This window comes from Cyprinus carpio, chromosome A9, assembly GCF_018340385.1.
Source record: "Cyprinus carpio isolate SPL01 chromosome A9, ASM1834038v1, whole genome shotgun sequence".
In the NCBI taxonomy this organism is placed as follows: domain Eukaryota; kingdom Metazoa; phylum Chordata; class Actinopteri; order Cypriniformes; family Cyprinidae; genus Cyprinus; species Cyprinus carpio.
In genome coordinates this window covers 18,438,387-18,461,020 of record NC_056580.1, presented here as the reverse complement: position 1 = coordinate 18,461,020, position 22,634 = coordinate 18,438,387, and the positions used below count along the sequence as shown (strand labels likewise).

The 22,634-nt window shown below is 39.0% G+C and overlaps 2 protein-coding genes across 6 annotated transcripts; one reads left to right on the top strand and one right to left on the bottom strand.

Annotated features, from left to right (window-relative positions):
- Positions 1-839: 839 nt before the first annotated feature.
- On the bottom strand, positions 840-9,404 carry coq10b (coenzyme Q10B). The gene is made up of 5 exons (XM_019110395.2): positions 9,246-9,404; positions 6,770-6,922; positions 3,769-3,961; positions 3,511-3,612; positions 840-2,316 (listed from the first exon to the last, which is right to left on the bottom strand). Exons 1-5 carry the CDS (start codon positions 9,344-9,346, stop codon positions 2,149-2,151), a joined length of 717 nt encoding a protein of 238 aa, XP_018965940.1. The 5' UTR covers positions 9,347-9,404; the 3' UTR covers positions 840-2,148.
- A 1,130-nt stretch (positions 9,405-10,534) lies between these two features.
- sf3b1 (splicing factor 3b, subunit 1) lies at positions 10,535-22,004 on the top strand. Of its 5 annotated transcripts, XM_042763888.1 has the most exons (25): positions 10,536-10,678; positions 11,426-11,598; positions 11,693-11,794; positions 11,948-12,062; positions 15,073-15,152; positions 15,254-15,442; positions 15,586-15,823; positions 15,917-16,129; positions 16,233-16,354; positions 16,459-16,656; positions 17,558-17,659; positions 17,740-17,919; positions 18,014-18,100; positions 18,222-18,492; positions 18,602-18,747; positions 18,878-19,024; positions 19,111-19,236; positions 19,325-19,546; positions 19,630-19,812; positions 19,909-20,020; positions 20,303-20,423; positions 20,515-20,646; positions 20,745-21,017; positions 21,126-21,342; positions 21,441-22,004. In XM_042763888.1, the coding sequence occupies exons 1-25, from the start codon at positions 10,651-10,653 to the stop codon at positions 21,597-21,599; spliced, it is 3,936 nt and encodes a 1,311-aa protein (XP_042619822.1). In that variant the 5' UTR covers positions 10,536-10,650; the 3' UTR covers positions 21,600-22,004. The 5 variants fall into 5 exon arrangements, 4 of the variants coding, with proteins under 4 accessions (XP_018965928.1, XP_042619822.1, XP_042619823.1 ...); XM_042763889.1 differs by lacking the exons at positions 10,536-10,678; positions 11,426-11,598 and adding an exon at positions 14,715-14,769; XM_042763890.1 differs by lacking the exons at positions 10,536-10,678; positions 11,426-11,598; positions 11,693-11,794; positions 11,948-12,062 and adding an exon at positions 12,293-14,769.
- The last annotated feature ends 630 nt before the right edge of the window (positions 22,005-22,634 follow it).

Here is a 22,634-nt window from a genome sequence, read left to right as displayed (position 1 = left end):
GTGAATTTTCATCCATAGTTCATATCCACTTCCTTTCAAAAGTTTGGGTTTCAAAACTTTAAATGGATTAAAAGTGACAGTAAAGAGATGTTTAAAAAAATGCCTTATATATATATATATATATATATATAATAAATAAATAAAAACTTTCTATTTATTAAAACTGATAATTCATCAGAATTCAGCTTTGCTATCACAGGATTAAATTTAAAATATATTAAAATGGAAAAAGTTACTTAAATTGTTATAATATTTATTCTCATAACTTTAGATCTGAATGTACATTAATGATCAGTAAGCATTATAACGGAGCATTTAAAAGAGTTTTAATAACTTTCACTAATCAGTTAATTAGTTATGTGTTCCTGTATATTACAATAAAACTTGTCTCAGCTTAATACATTTTGGTCTAATGGATGTTTTGAAATAACAATACTATTATAATAATAACATTAATTTAGTGTTATATATAATATTTCTTCAGGTTGTATACTGCGAGCAGTATGCATGTTTTGTCCAATAATAATAGAAATTCAGAAATTATTCTGTAACAATGCAAAATAACTATTTCTGGTAACTGTTCAGCACTCACTGGTGACAAATGTTAAATGCTACAGTATGAAATTAACACCACTGCATAATTAACTGAAATTTGACATGCTTTTGAAATAAAAATAGTAGGCAGCATATTGTATAGAGCCAACACTGTCACTGGCCACTAGGGGTCAGACCACAGGTTATTTGGAAGCCTTCTAATATTATCCCTCACATGATCACCCTATTTAAAGTGTGGAAACTAGTCAGAACCAGATGTTGATAAACAAACACACAAGGCTAGGTTTTACATATAAAAATAGTTTATAAACCATGCAGGCAGGATATATATATTCACCCACAACACACTCATTAAAACACTTCAATTAAAACAAACAAACAAACAAACAAAAAAAAGATCCCAAAAAGAAAAAAGATTATTCATTTGTTTTTTGTAGCTCAATTGTACACTAAAGTTTAGTCTGTGGTCTTACATTGGATATGTACACGTGGATTAACCCATAACCAAAATAAATACAGGATACTCGCATACATGTTTTTAAGATAATGACAAATAATATGTAACCTTCTCTGTAAAAGGCAGTAAGCACGAGGAAGCAAGCAGGATGTGGATTGGAATCTTTCAAGGTCTGTGTCGACGGATACCTCACTACAATCAAATGAGAAGTCTGGGAAAGGTTCGCTACGTTCCACTCCGTTTCCCAGAGTTTGGGCCCTTTTAGAAGCAGTGGATATCGTAGATGGGTGAGCAGTCTGTTAAAAACAACATACAAATATATTGCACACCTCTAGGAGAGAAAAGCTGACTTTAAACTGGACACTTAAAATCATCTGAGGAGTGAACTGGAGCTCCACTGCCAGAACTAAACTGCACAAGATGGTGAAAGGGACATGCTTTTCCAACTTCTCAGCGTTTATTTTTCAAGCCCTTTTTTGTGCTGGTATGCAAGAATACAAGGGACCTGAGTCCAGTGTGTAGCCTTGATACCCTGATAGCACTGTGTGCATTTGTGCTGCGGCAACAGTCAATCTTCTGCACGTGACACATGCACTCAAGCCGAGTCTCCTCGTCCCTTTCTTGAAATCTTAAAGGATCACCTAAAAGCTTTTTAATAAATACATCACTCATCTGTCATATAAACTGTGTAACATGACAATCTTTCCATAATGCACTTTAAAATATCTCAAAATAATGTCCTTTCGAAGAAACCCATGACCTTTGTCTATTGTGCCATTCATGGAGCCGTTATGGTTTTTGGCAGCTGTTTTAAAAAGCATCTCAAGGTCCTCATGTTAAAAATACGGCTCAAAATGTGTAGTGGGTTTTAAAAAGTTAACATGGAGGTAGTGGAGCAGGGCTCAGTGGGCACAATCAAGCCCTCCATGAAAAGATCCAGCCATGTTTTTTTTTTTTTAGCATAAAAAAATATTAAATCAACTGGTTTGTTTGGATCAGGCACTGACGATATTTAGGCACACAGAGCCCCTGATCTCTCAACTGTCTTTGTAATACTCTAAATGTATGTTTTCAATAAAACCCCCAGTTCCCTGAACAACAACCCCTCCCCCATCCATCTGAAGCTGCGGAATGAACTACGTGTGGTGGACCTCATGGAACATGAGTTCGCGTGGGATCTGTGTCTCCGGGCCGTACAGCTTGGACGCCCGCCGCTCAAAGGCCGACACCATCTGCTTCACGACCTCGTCGAAGAAAACAGTGGCCAATTGAGAATGCAGGAGCGAGCGGAACTCAAAGGAAATCTAGGAACAGACAGAAGCAGGGAATGAACTTTTGGCAGAAGTTTGCTGAAAAACTGATTCACAGACAGTCTTACTTTAACATTTATAAACCTAGGCTTCCATAAGTAAAACCCATAAACCTTTCAAGACAGACCTAACATAAGCTCTGAGGTTGTTAAATGGCGGTACAAGCTTGTGTGAAAGTCAGTGTGATGACTTATAAACAACATAATTTAAATAAATGTTTAACAGTCAAACTCCAGAGGCAATGAAACTGATTGGTGGATCTTGTTTCAGCATGTCGATGTTACCATAAAATCTTCTAAGTAGTGTGTTTTTGTAATATAGCATAATCAAGACGCAAAACTCTAACTGATTAATTTACAGTATTAGTATTCATTTACAGTACAGTGTGAGTAATGCTTAGTAATGGGATGAGAAGATCTTTTATTTCCTCATAATAAAGCCCCATTATACAGTCTTTTTTTGAAAATTAGTTTCAAATAATTTCTGCTTTGAGTCAAATGTTATGGTTCATCTCAAAGGTGGTTCCAGGCTTTAAAATCTTTACTTTTCTGAAAAATAGGTGAATGGAATTCAAACCTGACTGGTTCTTACGCTCAAATGTACTTGCACGATAGTAAAAGATAACAAAACTTTCATTTTTTGGGTGAACTACCGCTTTAAGTATGAGCACGAGTATTAGTCATGGCAACCACTCTTAAAGGGATTGTTCACCCAAAAATTAAAATTACCCCATGATTTTGTCACCTTCAAACCATCCTAGGTGTATATGACTTTCTCCTTTCAGACGAATACAATCGGAGTTATATTAAAAAATGCCCTGGCTCTTCCAGGCTTTATAATGGCAGTGAATAGTGGTCAAGATTTTGAAGCGCATCCATCCATCATAAAAAGGCTCCGGGGTTAATAAAGGCCTTCTGAAGCGAATCGATGCATTCGTCTAAGAAAAATATCCATATTTAAAACTTTATAAACTGTAACCCTCTATAGCTTCCGCTAACTGCTGTACACGTTCAAGAGAGTGGCGTTCCAGCAGATGACATAGAATGTAAGCATAGTGTAATTTTCATTTTTGGGTGAACTATCCCTTTAAATATACTTAATATTAGTATTTAATATTAAAGTTTAAATATACACCGGAGTCCAGCTTCACCTGAGGATGATAAACCAGACTGTGCTTGTAATACTCACAGCAAAGTCAAGGGTGCATGTCCGGGGGTAGCCAGGAAGACCGGGGCTGAAGCGCCACACCGTCTCCAGGTGATTGAAAAGTTTTCCATCAGAGCAAGATGCTAAGATGCAATTGAAACAATGCTGTTAAAAACAACTTTCAGCTCATACACTGGATTAACATTATTAACTGTATTATAAAGTATTGGTCTGCCATCAATCCATAAAACAGATCCACTATATTAAGAAACAAATTGGTTTGTATTGTATTATATATACCTTGACCAAATGAGGGCGAACTGTAGTAACGAGGGAGGTGTAGTTCTCTACCACAGGAGGAAAGCCCACACTCAGCTTGGCCTTGCAAAATCCAGAGCGGCGGAATACAACCTCTGAGCGCTTGCACCAGGGCACAAACAGCAGGTAGTCTTCTACTTTGGCCACAACCTCATACATTTCTTGCATCGAGTACCTGCGTGCCACAGAAAAGACAGTTAGCCAAGATTATAAAATAATGTCCTGTGTGCAATGAAACATGTTTCATTTTTGTAATGGGAGTAGACTTCTTAGGGGGTAGGATCTTTCTATGCTGGCAAGTAGTCATTTAGCAGACACTGTAACTCAATGTGACTTACAGTATACTGAATACGTTGGACTAATCCAGGGTTAAGTGCTCAAGGGCACGATAGTGATAGCTCATTAATTTTCTGATTACCAGCCCTAAGCTTTAGTCATTACGCCACACCACAGACTCTGCAGTTATTTATTACAGTTTTATTATTAATTTAACTTTGGTGTCATGGCAGCTTTAAATATATCTCATCACTTTACAGGTGTGACCCAAAAAAACAAAAGGTTGTTGTTTAAGTTGAGAATGGATTTAGTTTCTGATGGTCGATTCAGACAACCAATCAGATATCACAGCACTCTATATCAGTGTGGGATTGACTCACTGCTGATCATCACTACACAATGGAATCAAGACAGAAGAAAGGTCAAACACTGTTTGTTTACAGTCAGTTTTGTGTACACAGAGTCCAACAGAGGTAAACATGGACATATCTTACGTTTCAAGGTCTCATTTTGGAGCATTTTTAAGAGCTTCAAGTTAAAGATAACAGATAAGATAACATTTTCATAGAAAAGACTCAAGTCCCTCACTGTCTGCTTGTTAGCCACAATCCATCCAGTAGGATCTTTTTAAAAATGTTCTGACCACAAAGGTGCTCAGTTCTGTTCCTGGATATGCAAGTAGTCATTCAGTACAAACTTTTATCCAAAGCTACTGACGGTACATTTACTGGAAGAACTATCCCCTGAAGTAATCTAGGATTCAGTGTCTTGACCTCTGACCACCTAAAACCCACTCACTGACCGTCTCATGCACACCACACACAAATATGGCAATCATAGTAAAAAAAACACCAGTTTCAATCTGATTAACTGGCATCTACATAATTCTAGGCAGTCTGGACTCATCATTTGCCTGTAATTGAAGCCATTTTCACAAGGATGCTATAACACAGCTTCTGAGGAAGAACTAGTCACTGGATTTATCTTTAAGTAATACTAATAGGAATTAGCTTGAAGCATTAAATGTTACAGATAAAGAGGTAAAATTAATTAAATATCAGCAACACAAGACTAAACTGCTCTTGAAGACCATTCCTGCACACTTTCCTCTGACAGTGTATGCAAAGAAAAACTGGATAACATACTGCAAGTGTGCAAGTAGATATTTTACCATTACATAAGGCCAAGGAAACGATTACATTTAATAAATACATGAAGGAACTATCAAATTTTAAAATAAATAAAACACACACAAATATAATTAATTGAAAAGGGGGAGAACTGTGAGCTAGGTGGTTTGTTTCAAGTTTAAGTACTTGTTTAACAACAACCAAGTGAGTTGTTTTGGTTGCTGCTAGTATGTCATAGGGCAAATGAGTTTGTCCAGGAATGCATTTATGTTATACACCTGCATACTGGTAGAACATACTTCATTGACGATAGATAAGTTAATCAAATTCAATATGTGCACAAGCACTGTATTAGTGTTAGAGCTAAATTCTGCAGGACAGCTGATCTGAAAGTGAGCCCTCCGGCTTCAGAAGTGGTAAGTAACTTGTGATGACGTGTGTAACCTCTACAGTTCCGTACTCCAATAACCCCAGATATCTAGACAGCTGACACCAGATATTATTCCCATGCCCTGTTACATAAACAACATTTGCAGGGACACTGGGGCTGAAGTAATCATGGGCCTCAATAAAAATTAAAAATAGGAACAGCTCGTGCGCCATATCCAACTTGGTTGGGAACATACCCAATAATACGTCTTTCAGAGTACGCCTTTCTCTTGTTGAAGGACTCCGAGAGGTTGAAGAAGCTCCTGACTGGAGCCACCACAGCACAACCTTGTTGATAAAAACAAATGCGCCTTTCTGACCTCACCTCTATTTAATTAGGAATAATCGGGAAATATATACATACTTGGTTTGCCAAGTATTAATCTCATCAAGTTAGTGTTTTTAAGCATTTTACATTTATTCCAAAATAATATTTCAAGGTAGTAACAATTTAAACAATGTATTGTATTTGTGAACTTATGTTCAGCTATTCTTTTTAACAGTTCACTTTTAACTATTCTTGAATTTTTCAGATCATCAGTCTTCAAAGCTTAGTAAATATTGGTCACAGACACAGAGATTTACTTAAAATTTCACCAAGCTGATAACTCACTAAAAACTCCCACAGATCATGTTTTCCTGCCATTTTAAGTATGACATAAAGTGGTTATATCTAAGAGTATGAGTTCTTTACTAGGGCTGGGCGATATATCGGTTCCCTGATTAGCGCTAAATCGCCATCACCTGCTTTCATATGGAGCGGCATTTAATAGACAGAGCCGTAGATCACTGCCAAGCTACGCAATATCACGTTCATTATCGCAGATGAATCGCCTTCGATAATGAACGCGATTTTGCGTAGCTTGTCTGTGAACTACGGCTCTGTCTATTAAATGCCGCTCCATTTGAAAGCAGGTGATGGCAAATTAGCGGTAATCAGGGAACCGGCTTTACTGACGAAATGCGCGTGACAATCGCATGCAATATACCGCCCAGCCCTATTGTTTATGTGTTTGTTGTTTGTCAACAAAGCCAGAGTGACACCATGTGTCTCTCATCCTCCCCTGAGCCCACTGAGTTTTAACCTTTTTTTTTTATTTTATTCAAATTAGGAACAGATCATTTACCATATCCAACATGAAACATACCCAATTATACGTCTTTCAGAGTACTCCTTTCTCTTGTTGAAGGACTCAGAGAAGTTGAAGAAGCTCCTGGTTGGAGCCACCACAGCACGACCTGACACAGCCCTGAAGAGGGGCGGCACCCGGGTCATCAGAATTCCACATGAAGACAGATATCTGTTGACAAAACAGGGTGAAAGCCTGTCATTCACCAACAGCACAGACACTGTACAAGACTTTGTGTATTTGTAATGATTAGTGCAATGATTTAGGCCCTATTTGCTTGTTGGATGTCTTAAGATAGCAGATGTCTCCTATGAGTCAGATAAGAGCAGAGAGGACCTAAGAACCACACAGATAGCTGTGTGCAATTAACAAGATTAGAACTCTTAATCAAGACAAAGCTTTTTATCCAGAGGATTAGTGAAATTTACCCTTTGGCCTTAATCTAAAGCCAATAACATGCATTTTCAGAAAAAAAAAGACTACTGCAAAACTGCCAAGTTTCTATGGAGTCGTCATTTGTGGGCCGCACACAAACATATAGTGCAACCATTCCATTTCATGAAACAACTCTTTTGAGACAGTTCAGTAAGACTCACAAACTTTTGAACTACCAGTTTGAATAAACACATTCATTTTCAGCAATGTCTGTCTCAACTTGAATCAAGTTTTGTGTAATTAAGTTTGTGTTGGTTAAACTTAAATCAGTGTTTTTAATGACTGGTTGTACATATGTTATAATAAACTGTAAAAAATGATATTTTAATAAAAAAAAATTAAAATGTATATAAAACAGAATACTATATGAAGCACTATAATATGCACATCCTATACTAAACCTGAGGTATCCCTATAATACAACTGTACAATTGTTAATCAATTACATTATAATTTCTTATGAGACACATTTTTGTTACATTTGAAGATTTGAGCTGGCTAACGACAGCTGAGTTAACAGAAACCTTTCTAAAATGCAAACAGCATGTGATAAGTATGTGTTGACTAGATGTAGTTGCATAGAATTTACATGCAATGCTCTATGCAAATGTCATATGCACAATAGTGTGTAAAAACATAGGATTTAAGGGTTTTCTGTATTGTCTTCTTTGTTAAGCACTTGCTAATTGAATTTACAAAGGCTCCGAATGACAAGCTTTTGAAATGCTAAAAAGGAGCTTAAAAAGCTGACTGTGATGCAACCAGCCTTACGAATTAGACCACACAAGTAATCCACAATACAAGCTGCTGTGCATTAGAAAGTGTATTTGTTGAGTAACACAGTTCATCATTAACTACAACTTTATGGAGTAGTGCATTCATGCGGTGGGGCCAGGGTTAAAGGAAATATAGGATAGGCATCCCATGACATGTTCACCTGCCCTCCACTTGTCAAGACACAAATCATAAGGAAAGCATGATCACTGACCACCACAATCAAATCAAGGGCAGTAGTAAAACCCCATCCCATTAAGATGTGTCGAATCAATCACACACATACATCTGAAACGCAAGGGGATGAGGCTTTGCTCTATAAATGGCACAATATCTCCTCAATGGAAAGAGTGGCAGCCAAAATCAGACATGTCAGCGCAATGCTGCCAAGAGCTGTTAAGCATGGTGTAACTATAACTACAGTGGACAGTGACGGAACAGACACCATAAGACACTTAACATGGCCTTACGCCAAGCTGTTATAGCATTTGGCTGCCCAGCTCTTGGTAGGGGTACACCACGTCCCTAGCCACATGTGATAAACGTCACAGCTCAGCTTGTGATGTCACACATGCCGCGGCCTCCTCTCTAAACACATACCTGCAAAGGTGTTTGGAAAGAATTGCTAATGAAATCTCTTGTACTATACACACTATACGATTTTTGCACTATATGTGTACATGATGCCCAAAATTTGTTTGGCATTACCCTGATAAAAACATCATTGCCTAATAAAAGCATGAGATTGCATCTGATCTTAAATAACTAAATAAATAAATCTAAATTGACACCAGCTGTATGCAGTTGGTGACCAGCTTTTCCAAAAAAGTTAGTCTTACACTTTTTTATTTCCCCGTAAAAGAATTTGGTTGCATCTGAGTTTAAAGCTATATTACATAAACAAACAAAAACAAAAAACAAAAAAAAGTTATTAAAAAAATAAGAAAAGCCCACCTGGTCAATTACATAACATCTTAACCTTGCCACTGAAGTCACTTAATATCTGGCAACCATTTATGTGACTCTCTCCCACCCACTCCTAAAGTTAGTTTTTTGTTTTTTACACGTTTATTTGAGGACGTCATAAATCTTAACACACTGTTGGACGATAAATAAAGGCTTTATTGACACAAAGTTGTCAAGTTGGCCTTAAATTCGCTCCACTTGTAAGAGCGAAACTAACCGTCCAACTAACGTAAGCAGCTCGCGAGTTACTTAACTAATCAGTTCGATCTTCACATAAGCGCACGTAGACAGTGCGAAACATTAAACCGTCGTTAATTACCTCACTCCAATCCTGCCCGGTGTTTCTCGACTGGCTGTGGACGGTAAGTTTCTGATACACTCAGCTACCGCTCTCCTCAAACACCGGGACCCTCTCGCCATCTTCACTTCACCTCTTTTTCGCCTCCCCCCGTCGAGAACTCTTTTCCCGTGTCGAAGACCAGCCTTCTTGGAGACCCGCCCTAGGATCTCATTGGCTGAGGTTGCTTTCCTTGGCCTCTGATTGGTTCAGTCTTCCGCCCGTCACACAGTGAGCCTACTGACGTAAGTGTGTTAATTGTGAAGAGGGTTTGCGTGCGCAGAATTGTCACGGGATGCGAGATTGGGTTGCCCAGAGTGCGCGACCTACAGTGCATAGTTATTAAAGGTTAAAGCTAAATTTGTTTGAGGACACAATGTAAAAGCATTAATAAGTTTGAAAAGAATAAAATATGTTGAAATAGAAAAGGGTTTGAGGAAGTTCCTTATTTAGTTTTAAATGCATATGTCTGTCCCTTATTATATCTCTTGTTGTGAAAAAAAAAAAAAACTGCTGATCTAAACTGACTTAGACTGCTTGCCATTACATAACTGAAACTGTATTTTCCAAAGTGAGTGGTCTCCCGCTTGTTGATAAAAACTAATTCTTATTTCTGACCTAAGCTTTATTTAATTAGGAATAATCGAGATACATGTTTGGTTTGCTTCACACACTCACCCCCACTTAGAAATAATCACTTTTTACGTCAAAATAAGACTTAAAATGGCATAAAAACATGATCTGTGGGAGTTTTTAGTGAGTTATCAGCTTGGTGAAATTTAAAGTAAATCTCTGTGTCTGTGACCAATATTTACTGAGCTTTGATGACTGATGATCCGAAAAAAAGAATAGTTAAAAGTTAACTATTAAAAAGAATAACTGAACATAAGTTCACAAGTAAAATATATATTTTTTTAAATTGTTGCTGCCTTGAGTTATTTTAGAAAAAAAGTAAAATACTTAAAAACACTAACTTGTTTTCACCGTTAATGTAAAAATATACAATAGAATGTATTTGTTTATTAAATTATTTAGCTTTTTCTGATAGTGTGCATACTGTATTTGACCAAGAAAATGTGACTGGTGACAAGAAAACTTTGTAAAATTTTAAATAATTAATTAAGTTAACCTGGAGCCTCTAACAAAAATGCACGTACAAAGAAATTTTACTAAATATAATGTACTATAGCTAAATTTCTGAAGCAGAGCTGGGGGTATACTAAAAAGTGTTGACATTTGCCAGCTGTGTTGACTTCTAGTCTGTGTGCTGTGCGCATGCGCATTGTTTGTGGCGAAGGGAATGCGCCTGCGCGTTCTCGTGAGCGCAGCGGAGTCGGATGTGCAGTCAAAGGCCTTCCGGTACTGAGGCTCACACAACAGCACGAAAATGGCGCAGATCGCCAAAACACATGACGGTAAATTCATTTTTCAAAGGCTATTGTAGAATACATCCGATTTTGTCGTTAATGTCTACATTGCAGTTCGGGTGGTTGTTCTTTTCTAGTCACAGGAAGTGGAATTAGCGAGAAAAAGTAGAATTAGGCCAGTTTGAGGCTGTGAATAGAATATGGCGTCTGATCGTTCAATCAAACCTAACCATGGCGCACATGAGAAATATCAACAAATATACCACCCAGGGATTTGTATTGTGATTTATAGCGGAGTTATCTGTAATATTTATGTGCAGAAATACGCTTTAGGCGATAGGCAGTTTTCTGATTTTATTGCATTGAGTTTGAATGTTAAAAATACGCTGGTTAAACACATTAGTATTGAAACCAAAATGGCGTAGCAAACACAGACCAGAATTTACCTTTATAAGGTCTTTCTCTTTATTAAAAAATCCAATTGAGCGATCTCTGTTTAGAATTATGACTTGTATTCATTGTGTTTATTTACCGTGCTTGTGTAAACATTTATTTATGTGGATAATTGTCCTGCTTCTCGCCCCTCTAACCAAGTGTTAATAATATTATTTATACTATATTATTATATTACGTTTTTGTATTTGTGGATCATGGATAATTGTATTTCAGTGTTTGATTGAGTTTAACTGCTGTAAGAATATGTAATATATGAGGCATATATAAATTATTACTCACCTGTTTATAGGTATTTGGGGATTCTGATCTCTGGCTGTTGTATTATTTTTTTTTTCTTAGATATCGAGGCTCAGATCCTGGAAATCCAGGGGATGAAAGCCGCCCTGGTGGAGGGAGCTGATCAGGGGGTTGGGCTTGATTCCACCGGATATTATGACCAGGAGATCTACGGAGGCAGTGACAGCCGCTTTGCTGGATATGTGACTTCAATTGCTGCCAACGAGCAGGAAGATGTAAGTGATCCTCTGAATAGTTTTAGAGGAGCCTGTGTCAGCACGTGTAAGTACTGCGTGAAGGAGTTTCTGAACCCAAATATTTTTATTTCAGGATGACGATGAAGATTCATCCACAAGTCTGCTTGGGCCGAAGAAACCAGGATATCATGCACCGGTTGCGATACTCAATTCCATTCCCCAGTCAGATGAGCAGGTAATCAACAGATGTTATATCTTTGAGTTCCACATTTTTTGCTTAATGAAGCTTCAATTTTGTATGTGTTTCCCAAATGCATTTGAGGAATGATATAAAAGAGAACTGTGATCATACAAGATTCCTTTTTTTTTTTTTTTTATTATTCTGCAGTATGATCCCTTTGCTGAACACCGACCACAGAAGATTTCAGACCGTGAGGATGAGTACAAGAAACGCAGACAAAAGATGATCATCTCCCCAGAGCGTCACGATCCATTTGCTGATGGTAAATGTTACACCACCATTCTCCTCTGTTTATTTTATCTGTCCATGCCGATCAGCATTTACTCTGCCCATGAAGTTCTGGTCCAGACCAGTTTTTTTTGTTGCTTAACCCTTCGAACACCACCCAACAACTTGCTCCCTGGATTCAACTGACCTGTAGCACCAGGGCTTGACAGTAAGGTCTGCCCAATGGCCCGGGGCCAGTGTGAAAGAAGCTCAGTACAGTTGACTAATTTGTCACTGGCCCGATCGGGCTACTGCTGTGTCGCCATGAAAGTTTATCATTTGCATGTGTTTGTAAGCCTTGCTCATGTAAAAATTCAGTGATTTTAAAGCATTCAAGCAACATGCAAAAGACAACTCTGTTCAGTAATCGCACACTGTTCTGTGTGTGCAGCGTGCACAGAAAGCCGAATCTTGCACTTGAACAGATAAATACATACAAAAGTATGTCAAAATACCGGCGTTGGCGAGTGACGTTGTAGCTTTAACAAAGATGAATCTATATTTAACTTATACAGTGTAGTACAGATATACTGGACGACTAGCCATTTTTTGTTTATTGCAACCGTTTTCTGTTCCGGGCTTGCACACAAACTGCACTGCAATCATTTTCCAAAATGTTATTTGTGTGGAAATATTACAAAATGTGTAAAGGCACGTTAACAGAGGCCAGAGACGCTGAAGACGGGTGCAAAGAGGAGAAAATACTGTAGCAGGCAGAGCAAGATCACTATTCACAATGCACAAAATACTGGAAGAAAATCCTAAACAAATTGGGGGTTTCTACAAATGTATCTCTGTGTGGAACTGCTTCTGTATAATGCATTCTGTATAAGTCCATAAACACAGCGCTACTTTGTTCATAGAGGTTACCAAGGAAACACTCTTGCTCCTGTTCCAAAAGCTCCATCTGCTGTAAATTGTTCATTTGTTCTTATTTACTGACTGTTCAGTTGTCTTTAGTAATGTTTGAACTTTATAATTTGTTAGGCTAGTAGTTTTTACTGTGGTATCAAAATTGGAATAAAAATTGTAAAATTTAATTGGCATCTAAAATCTTGGTGTCATATGAGCTTATCTATTAGAATAAAAGATAACATGGGTCAGAAACAATGATGACAGCAGAATTTTTTGTGGCAGGACCAGTGAAAATATTGGCAGGGCAGATAAAAATTTGAAAACCAATTAACCAGGCCAGTAGAAAAAATCCTTAGTGTGGAGCCCGAAAGACTCCGTAAGACTAATCATAAATTATTTAATGGGATGTGCTGAGAACCTGTTATTTTTGATTCAGAGTTTTAAATGAGTTGGGCAGCACAGGTTTTGGGAGACAGTTGGTTGGGTGGTTTCATTTGTCCCATCAGGACATAGGTTGCAGGTAGGTGTGTTGTTCGAAGGGTTAATGTTGTGTTTTTTTTTTTTTTTTTTTGTTAAACAGGCAATACAATAGTCAGACACCTCAAACACATACACTTATGTTGAATAATGCCAGAGGCTGCAGTGTACATCGTTGAGCAGTTACTGTCAGTTTTCTTTTCACTTTTCTCTTGTTCCATAATATACTCTATGTATTTGCCTAATGGCATGTTGGCTAGACACCCATGATGTGTCGAAGTCAGTAATGTTTCCAAAAAGAGTGGAACTCTAAATAATCTTGAGCCGCCTGTGGACAAACTTGACAATTTACTGTGCTTACCGGTTGTAGTTTGTCCAAGTCCTAGTGAAGCCAAATTGAACATCCAATATAATGTTTTCAAGCCATTTTAGTATCTTTAAACTTTGGCCTGTGGGTGCTCATACCAATACAAATTAGCAAGGAGTTTAGGAACTTCAGAACATGTTACAACAGGTTGCACGCACTCAAACTGCATCAGTCGGGGTCAGATTATAGGAGGGAATTGATTCTGGATCAGGCAAAACATCTTGTATGTAGTCCCAGACAGAGGAAGCTTTACAAAACTGTTGTGTAAATATATTTCTATTTTATTATCATAAAATAGAGATATATCTATTGAAGAATCTGTGTACCAAGATTCCACAGGCCCATACTAACTGTCCTTAATTTCTCTCCTACAGCAGTACTGCTTTGCCAGTCCTGTCTGCACTCTCTTAAGGGTGCAGCAACTCGTCCTGTGTAGGTTATGGTCAACAAAAAGCAGCGTGTTTATCAGATAAATCAAGACCGTAGTTGGTAGTTTTGCTCTGGTGTGTGGCCAGAGGGTCTTTCAGGGGAATCCATAATGTTTTTACTTTTATGAAGTTATATGATTTTAAAGCCTCATCAAGGACAAATTTTCTCTTCTCAACTTCATGTCCTTCTTTGTCATTTGAACTTTTCATACCAATTCATCATAGATATATATTTTTTTAATGAAACCAGATGTACAAGTATGCACAAATGTGCATTTTAAGTTCTTAATTTATTTCTGATTTAAATTAATTTAAAGATTTTATTAGAATTCCCCAAAGTGTTCAGTGTCTCTGGCTGCAACACGTATAGTACAATCAATTCTTGTACAATTTTGCAAAGTGGTTTTTCCCCTATTTGTTTTTAAATGAGTTACAAGAGCAGAACAGGTGGTATGCTATTATGTGTGTGAGTTCAAACCCTTTTCCAAAGTGTTACTAATGGTAAAGAGAAATTTTCTAGGCTTCTTTTCTGCCGGTTGAAGTCTGACTGCAGAGGGACCCTTGGCACTGAAAGTGTACGTATTCTGGAGAGCACAGCCCAGGACCCTGCATCAGTGATGGCTATATCCTCTCCTTATCTCCTCTTAAAAGCAACTGAAACCTCTTTGTACCTGCCTGTTCTTAATGTATGACTGTATACTAAGAGTGCTTAGCTTTTATTATCTAGGGTTGTTTTGTGTTATGAGAGGATAGTAATTTAAACATTTAAGGCCATCTATTCAGGGACAGTTGACTGTAGTGCTTTGTGTGTGGAAAAGCTGGTTTTGAGACTTACTTGGCTTGACCGTCTCGCATCTTGTTGGTGCTCTTTCGCATAGGGGGCAAAACACCGGACCCCAAGATGCAGGTCAGGACGTACATGGATGTTATGAAGGAGCAGCATCTGTCCAAAGAAGAGGTAGTTAACATTGAATTTTAGTGAAGCTGAAATGTTGATTAAAAAAAAGGTAAAATAAGAGATGTTACTGTTTGACTAAACATTCAATGTGTTTTCTCCAGAGAGAGATCAGGCTGCAGATGGTAGAGAAAGCAAAAGCTGGAGAGCTGAAAGCAGTGAATGGCTCTGCTGCATCTCAAGCTGCTGCGGCCAAACGCAAACGACGCTGGGACCAGACAGCTGACCATACCCCCAGCAACACCACGCCCAGAAAAGTGTCCAGTTGGGACCAGGCAGATGGAGGTTCTGAAGTGAGTCAGTTTTCTTTAACAGCACTACGGCTGCAACTAACAATGATTTTGATATTATTTCTTCAATTAAATTGAATAAAAAAGCCAGATATATATTGCTCGTTATACATAATATTGCTAATCATGTTCTTCTCTTTACCCAGACTCCAGGACACACACCTTCCAACAGTCGCTGGGATGAGACACCTGGCCGTGCCAAAGGTAGCGAGACCCCGGGAGCCACTCCGAGCACCCGTATGTGGGAGCCCACACCAAGCCACACCCCAGCTGGAGCTGCCACACCAGGTCGAGACACCCCTGGACATGCAACTCCCGGCCATGGAGGGGCCACTTCCAGTGTGCGCAAGAACCGTTGGGATGAGACACCAAAGACAGAGAGAGGTCTTTTATTTTCTGTCCAGCTTGTTGTGCATTTACTAACAGTAGGTATTTAAAGCATAGTGATTTGAAATCATTTTATTTTGTGTGTTTTAGAGACACCTGGCCATGGGAGTGGCTGGGCTGAGACTCCACGTACAGACAGAGGAGATGAGTCAGTGGGTGAGACGCCCACCCCAGGTGCAAGCAAGAGGAAGTCAAGATGGGATGAAACACCAGTCAGTCAGATGGGCTCTTCAACTCCTCTGCTCACCCCTGGAAAAACCCCTCTTGGCACACCTGCTATGAATATGGCCACACCCACTCCAGGTACTGGACCGATACTAAAACTGGACCGATAAATCCAGTGTTGTTGTTGTTTTTTGTTTTTTTTTGGGTCATTTTGTGGCTGTAAAGTTTTCATTGTTAACAGGTCACCTGATGAGCATGACCCCAGAACAGCTGCAGGCTTGGCGTTGGGAACGAGAGATTGATGAGAGGAATCGCCCATTGACTGATGAGGAACTTGATGCCATGTTTCCAGAAGGATACAAAGTATGTAACCATATTAATATCTACAGAATACCTTTTCTTTCTGTCTGAAAATTAATTTGATATTTTGCTGTTGTTAACTGGTTTTCATCTACCAATTTACCTAGGTACTGCCTCCACCAGCAGGCTATGTGCCCATCCGCACCCCAGCCCGTAAATTAGCTGCCACCCCCACCCCCATCGGTGGCATGACTGGCTTTCACATGCAAACAGAGGACAGATCTATGAAACAAGTCAACGATCAGCCCTCTGGAAACCTGCCCTTCCTCAAGCCAGATGACATCCAGTACTTTGATAAACTGCTGGTGAGTTCATTGTACACCAGGAATCCCAGGGTTGTTGAAAACCTGGGAATATCAGGATGCTTTTTAAAAAAATTGTTAACCTTTTAAAATATTATTAAAATTTTATATTTTAAATAATAATACTTGTTATTATTATTAATATTCATATTAAAAGTTATAAGTAATAGTGATAAAAATACATTTAAATAATACTTGTATATTTTCTGAAGAAAATGTGAGTGGTGTGTGCTGTGGTAAAACCTGGCACTAGGAAGTTACTAGGGTCTTCCTTGTGATTGCTAGAGAGCCAACCCCCATGTCTGTACAATGTTCTGGTGCTGAGATATGGCTTGTTTGTAGGGCTGCACGATTGACAAATCGTAATTGTCGATTATTTCCTTGAAATTGTAATTGCTATTATTAATAGGGGTGTTCTGATTTATTGGCTACCCATCGCTATCCGCATGCTTTAATTTTAGGAGAAAATAAACAAGCTGAAAATAAACTAACTGAACTTTTATTGCTTTTCTATAGTATTAAGCCTCAAATGTCATCTATACATTGGATTGGTTTCTTCTTTAAATAAAAATGTATGGTAGTATAATGTTCGACTAAAAATACAACAATGGAAAAACCTTTAAGATAACCAGTAAAAAGAAAAAAAAAACACATCTTAAGCATGTAGAATAACAAGTGGACTTTGAACGATTAATTTCCGCTTTGAGCGATTACATAATTGTGGCATCTGTAATTGTAATCGCCATTAGAAATTCAATAAATTGTGCAGCCCTACATTTTTGGTTTACTGTATGGTTATTAGGATGTTCTACATGGTTGCTGATGGCTAGACGGTTATCAAAATGATACCTAAAGCCTACTGACAGTCAGTCAAAAGTGACAACCCAGATGTCTGTGTTTGCAGGTTGAAGTTGATGAGTCCACCCTCAGTCCAGAAGAACAGAAGGAGCGCAAGATCATGAAGCTGCTCCTAAAGATCAAGAATGGAACGCCTCCCATGAGAAAGGTCAGTATCCTCTCTCACACTTGATGGACTGTAACACATAATCTTAAAAAGATGATCTCTAACAAGCTCTCTCCTTTCAGGCTGCTCTTCGTCAAATTACAGATAAAGCCAGAGAGTTTGGTGCAGGACCCCTCTTTAACCAGATCCTGCCACTGCTGATGTCTCCTACACTGGAGGACCAGGAGCGTCATCTCTTGGTGAAAGTCATCGATCGTATCCTGTACAAGCTTGATGACTTGGTTCGACCATACGTTCACAAGGTAAGTCCATAAGCATTCATTTTAATACTTGGGTGAAGAAATGTATTACCTTTCATGTGTCTTTTCTAACATTCCTGTCTGTTTGTTCTTGCAGATTCTTGTGGTGATTGAGCCCTTGCTGATTGATGAAGATTACTATGCTAGAGTAGAGGGTAGAGAGATCATCTCCAACTTGGCGAAGGTAAGATGGTTGACTGTAAATAGTAAATATCATCTTTGGTTGATAACAGCATCCCAACAGTTGTCTTATTAATTTAGAAATTTTAAAGGCCTTAATGGAATCCGCATTTCTTCTTTCACAGGCTGCTGGTCTGGCCACTATGATCTCCACTATGAGGCCTGACATTGACAACATGGATGAGTATGTGAGAAACACAACAGCTCGTGCTTTCGCCGTTGTGGCATCTGCTCTGGGCATTCCATCTCTACTGCCTTTCCTCAAGGCTGTTTGCAAGAGCAAGAAATCCTGGCAGGCTCGTCACACGGGTATCAAGATCGTACAGCAGATCGCTATTCTCATGGGCTGTGCTATCCTGCCCCATCTCCGCAGCTTGGTGGAGATTATAGAGCATGGTTAGTATGGTATTTTGGTCTTGATCTTTCTGTATGTTGGTGTACCAAAAGTCTTTTACATTGTCTGCTGTGTGGGCCAGTCTCAAGCTGTTGTTTTTCTTCCCCTCAGGTCTGGTGGACGAGCAGCAGAAAGTGCGAACCATCAGTGCTCTGGCTATCGCTGCCCTGGCTGAAGCTGCTACACCATACGGTATTGAGTCTTTTGATTCTGTGCTGAAACCTCTTTGGAAAGGTATCAGGCAACACAGAGGCAAGGTGAGCATGTGTTTGTTCAATAAAAAATCGACACATTATTTGTAATATTTGCTTTCAAACTTACTTTTTGGGCTGCAACCCAAAGATTCTTAGTAACTGCGTTTTAACAGTATTTTCTGTGTTGTCTTAGGGTCTTGCTGCCTTTTTGAAAGCCATTGGATACTTGATCCCTCTTATGGATGCTGAATATGCCAACTATTACACCAGAGAAGTAATGCTTATCCTTATTCGAGAGTTCCAGTCTCCTGACGAGGAGATGAAGAAGATTGTCCTCAAGGTGGGTTAGGAAACTATTCGAAAGCATAAAAAATTTAATCTTTCTATAACATTTTCGGCTAAACGTTTTTTTCTTGCACATTTCAGGTGGTGAAGCAGTGCTGTGGCACAGATGGTGTGGAAGCCAATTACATTAAAACAGAGATTTTGCCCCCCTTCTTTAAACATTTCTGGCAGCACCGAATGGCATTGGATAGGCGCAACTACAGACAGGTATGTGAGATCGTCACATAATTAGAAATCATGTTAACCATTAACAACACACATTTAACCTCAATTGTCTTTTTACTTGTTTTAACAGTTAGTGGACACTACAGTGGAGCTGGCTAATAAGGTGGGGGCAGCTGAGATTATTTCCCGTATCGTGGATGACTTGAAGGATGAAGCTGAACAGTACAGAAAAATGGTCATGGAGACCATTGAGAAAATCATGGGCAACCTCGGTGCTGCTGACATTGATCACAAACTGGAGGAGCAGCTTATTGACGGTATCCTGTACGCCTTCCAGGAACAGACCACTGAGGTGAGTTACAGACTTTGTTGCGTCTAAGATATCCTGTTCTTTTATGTCATCATCTTACCTCATAATCTCGCCTGTATCTCCAGGACTCTGTGATGCTGAATGGTTTCGGTACAGTGGTAAATGCACTGGGTAAGAGAGTTAAACCGTACCTGCCTCAGATCTGCGGTACAGTGCTGTGGCGTCTGAACAACAAATCCGCCAAAGTCCGTCAACAGGCTGCTGACCTGATTTCTCGTACAGCCGTGGTCATGAAGACATGCCAAGAGGTGAGGATTGCCATATGTACATTTCTGGACTGGACATTTCCGGATTGGTTAAACAATACTGTATACTAATATCTTGCTCTGACATTTTCCATGTAGGAAAAGCTCATGGGCCATTTGGGTGTGGTGTTGTACGAGTATCTGGGAGAAGAATACCCAGAAGTGCTGGGAAGCATTCTTGGAGCCCTTAAAGCTATTGTCAATGTTATTGGTGAGTGTTGGTCAAAGTGCTTCGTTACTGGTGTTTGCCAGCATCTAAGCCCTAACCCTAAGTATTAAACTTTGGCTCAGAACATTTCCCCATGACCACAGATTACCCAGACTTAATTACAGAAACTTTATTTTGCTTTTAGTTTTCTGCTAAATTTGTATTTTCTCGAATATTATTTTGGATTCGGTGAAAAAATAATTTCAGTGCATTGCATAAATTAGTTATTTCTCCTGCTTTGCTTTCTTTTGAGTATGAATAAGTGTGTAAATGTCCCATTGGCAGGTATGCACAAGATGACACCACCTATCAAAGACTTGCTTCCACGTTTGACTCCCATCCTGAAGAACAGACATGAGAAGGTGCAAGAGAACTGCATTGATCTGGTGGGCAGAATCGCTGACAGGTCAGTCCCACAGTTCCCTGCAGAATGTGTGCTCTTAACATTTGAAATATATTCATAATCCCTCCTGAACACATCATCGTGTCCTTTGCAGGGGTGCAGAGTATGTGTCTGCCAGGGAATGGATGCGCATTTGTTTTGAATTGTTGGAGTTGTTGAAAGCCCACAAGAAGGCCATCCGCAGAGCAACTGTCAATACCTTCGGCTACATTGCCAAGGCCATTGGGTAAAACACAAATTCCTTCTCATTAACGCAGAATCTGTCATTAGAGATTTGAAAATGTTGATTTTTTTTTTTTATTTGTTCTGTTCTTCATTCTCTAGTCCTCACGATGTGCTGGCCACGTTGCTCAACAATCTGAAGGTGCAGGAGCGTCAGAACCGTGTGTGCACAACAGTAGCCATCGCTATCGTGGCTGAGACGTGTTCGCCTTTCACTGTGCTTCCTGCGTTGATGAACGAGTACCGTGTTCCTGAGCTTAACGTTCAGAACGGTGTCCTAAAGTCTCTGTCTTTCCTGTTTGAGTACATTGGTGAAATGGGCAAAGATTATATCTATGCCGTCACACCTTTATTGGAGGATGCTCTGATGGACAGGTAAGCTGGGAAAAGAATTACTGCTTTTCACGAGAGTTGCCATGCTTAAAACATGCAGATTGTTTTCAGTAGTCTTCTCTAACTTTCTGTGTTTGCTCTCCATCGCAGGGATCTTGTGCACAGGCAGACAGCCAGTGCTGTGGTGCAGCATATGTCTCTGGGAGTTTATGGCTTTGGCTGTGAAGATTCTCTCAATCATTTGCTCAACTATGTTTGGCCAAATGTCTTCGAAACATCTCCTCATGTCATCCAAGCTGTCATGGGGGCCCTTGAGGGTCTGCGGGTGGCAATTGGACCCTGCCGCATGCTGCAGTATTGCTTACAGGTACATTTCACTTCAAACATGGAATAAGCACACTTTTTTTTATTTATCATTGACTTTAAGACTTATCTAATGGCCAAATGTTTATTCTACTTCATTAGGGTTTATTCCATCCTGCACGCAAAGTGCGTGATGTGTACTGGAAGATCTACAACTCCATCTACATCGGCTCCCAGGATGCACTGATCGCACATTATCCTCTTGTCTACAATGATGAGAAGAACTCATACGTTCGCTATGAGCTGGAGTACTTCCTGTGAATATAACTACCCTTACATGTGCACTCTCTCTTCTCCTGTATCTGTGTCCAATTCATGATTTATAGGTCTTTTTTTATGTTCTCTGGTAGATTACAAGCACCACAAATTCTGTGGTCTAAAATTCATTTCTTATTAAAGAACAGAAAAATGTCAAAAAAGAATGTCAAATGTGACTCTTTTAGGTCTTTGGATTAGACTTTTCTGTTTTTATGGAGTGGCACCATGCACAGTGACGGAAAAGATCGTAGCAGAGATTCTGATGGATGTGATTTATCTTCAGTAAATCTTTTAACTTGAGACTTGTGTCTTGGGTTGTCAAGCTCGCTCTCTTGCTCAGTCACACATCTGTTCTTATTATAATGTTGCTTAGTTTGGCTGAATAAAAGTTTGTGTATTAAAGGTCAATGATCTCCGATGTCATTTGTTTAGCACAACCAAAAGAAGTCTTGATTTTATTCTATCTACACTTTCAGTATTCATTTCCTCTCAAATGTTGTCTGAACAAACTGATCAAGTTGTTTGTGGAAAGTCAGTTCTAATATTTGAATTTAAAAATCTAATCAGATTGGGTTGCAGTGTGAACTAAGACCTTTGATCAGGGAATATTTCTATTTTACACCTGTAGTTAAATGCTTAGCTCTCTCTGTATTTAATTTCCTTGCGAAAGGATGGATCTTGGGTTAAATGCATTCATTATATGAGATTTTGTTTGCTTATTTTCCATATTCTGCTCAGACAGCACAGCAGATGTAAAGGTAAATTGTCATTTGTGGTTTTGCACAAACATGGGTCCTGGAGTTTTTATCATTTTTACATCCACCCTTTCTGATATTTTCCATGAAATTGTAACTGAATGCTTGGGTTGATCTTGACTGAAAATGTTATCTTTAACCTTTCCTTGGTCAGTGGTCCTTGGCTGTAAAGTTTAAATAATTATTTGGATAAAGAGCTAACGCCTATTTAAATATAGCTTCTGTATCAATCAGACACACACAGTCTGTTAGGTGATGTCATCCAGCAAAGGACAAACAAACA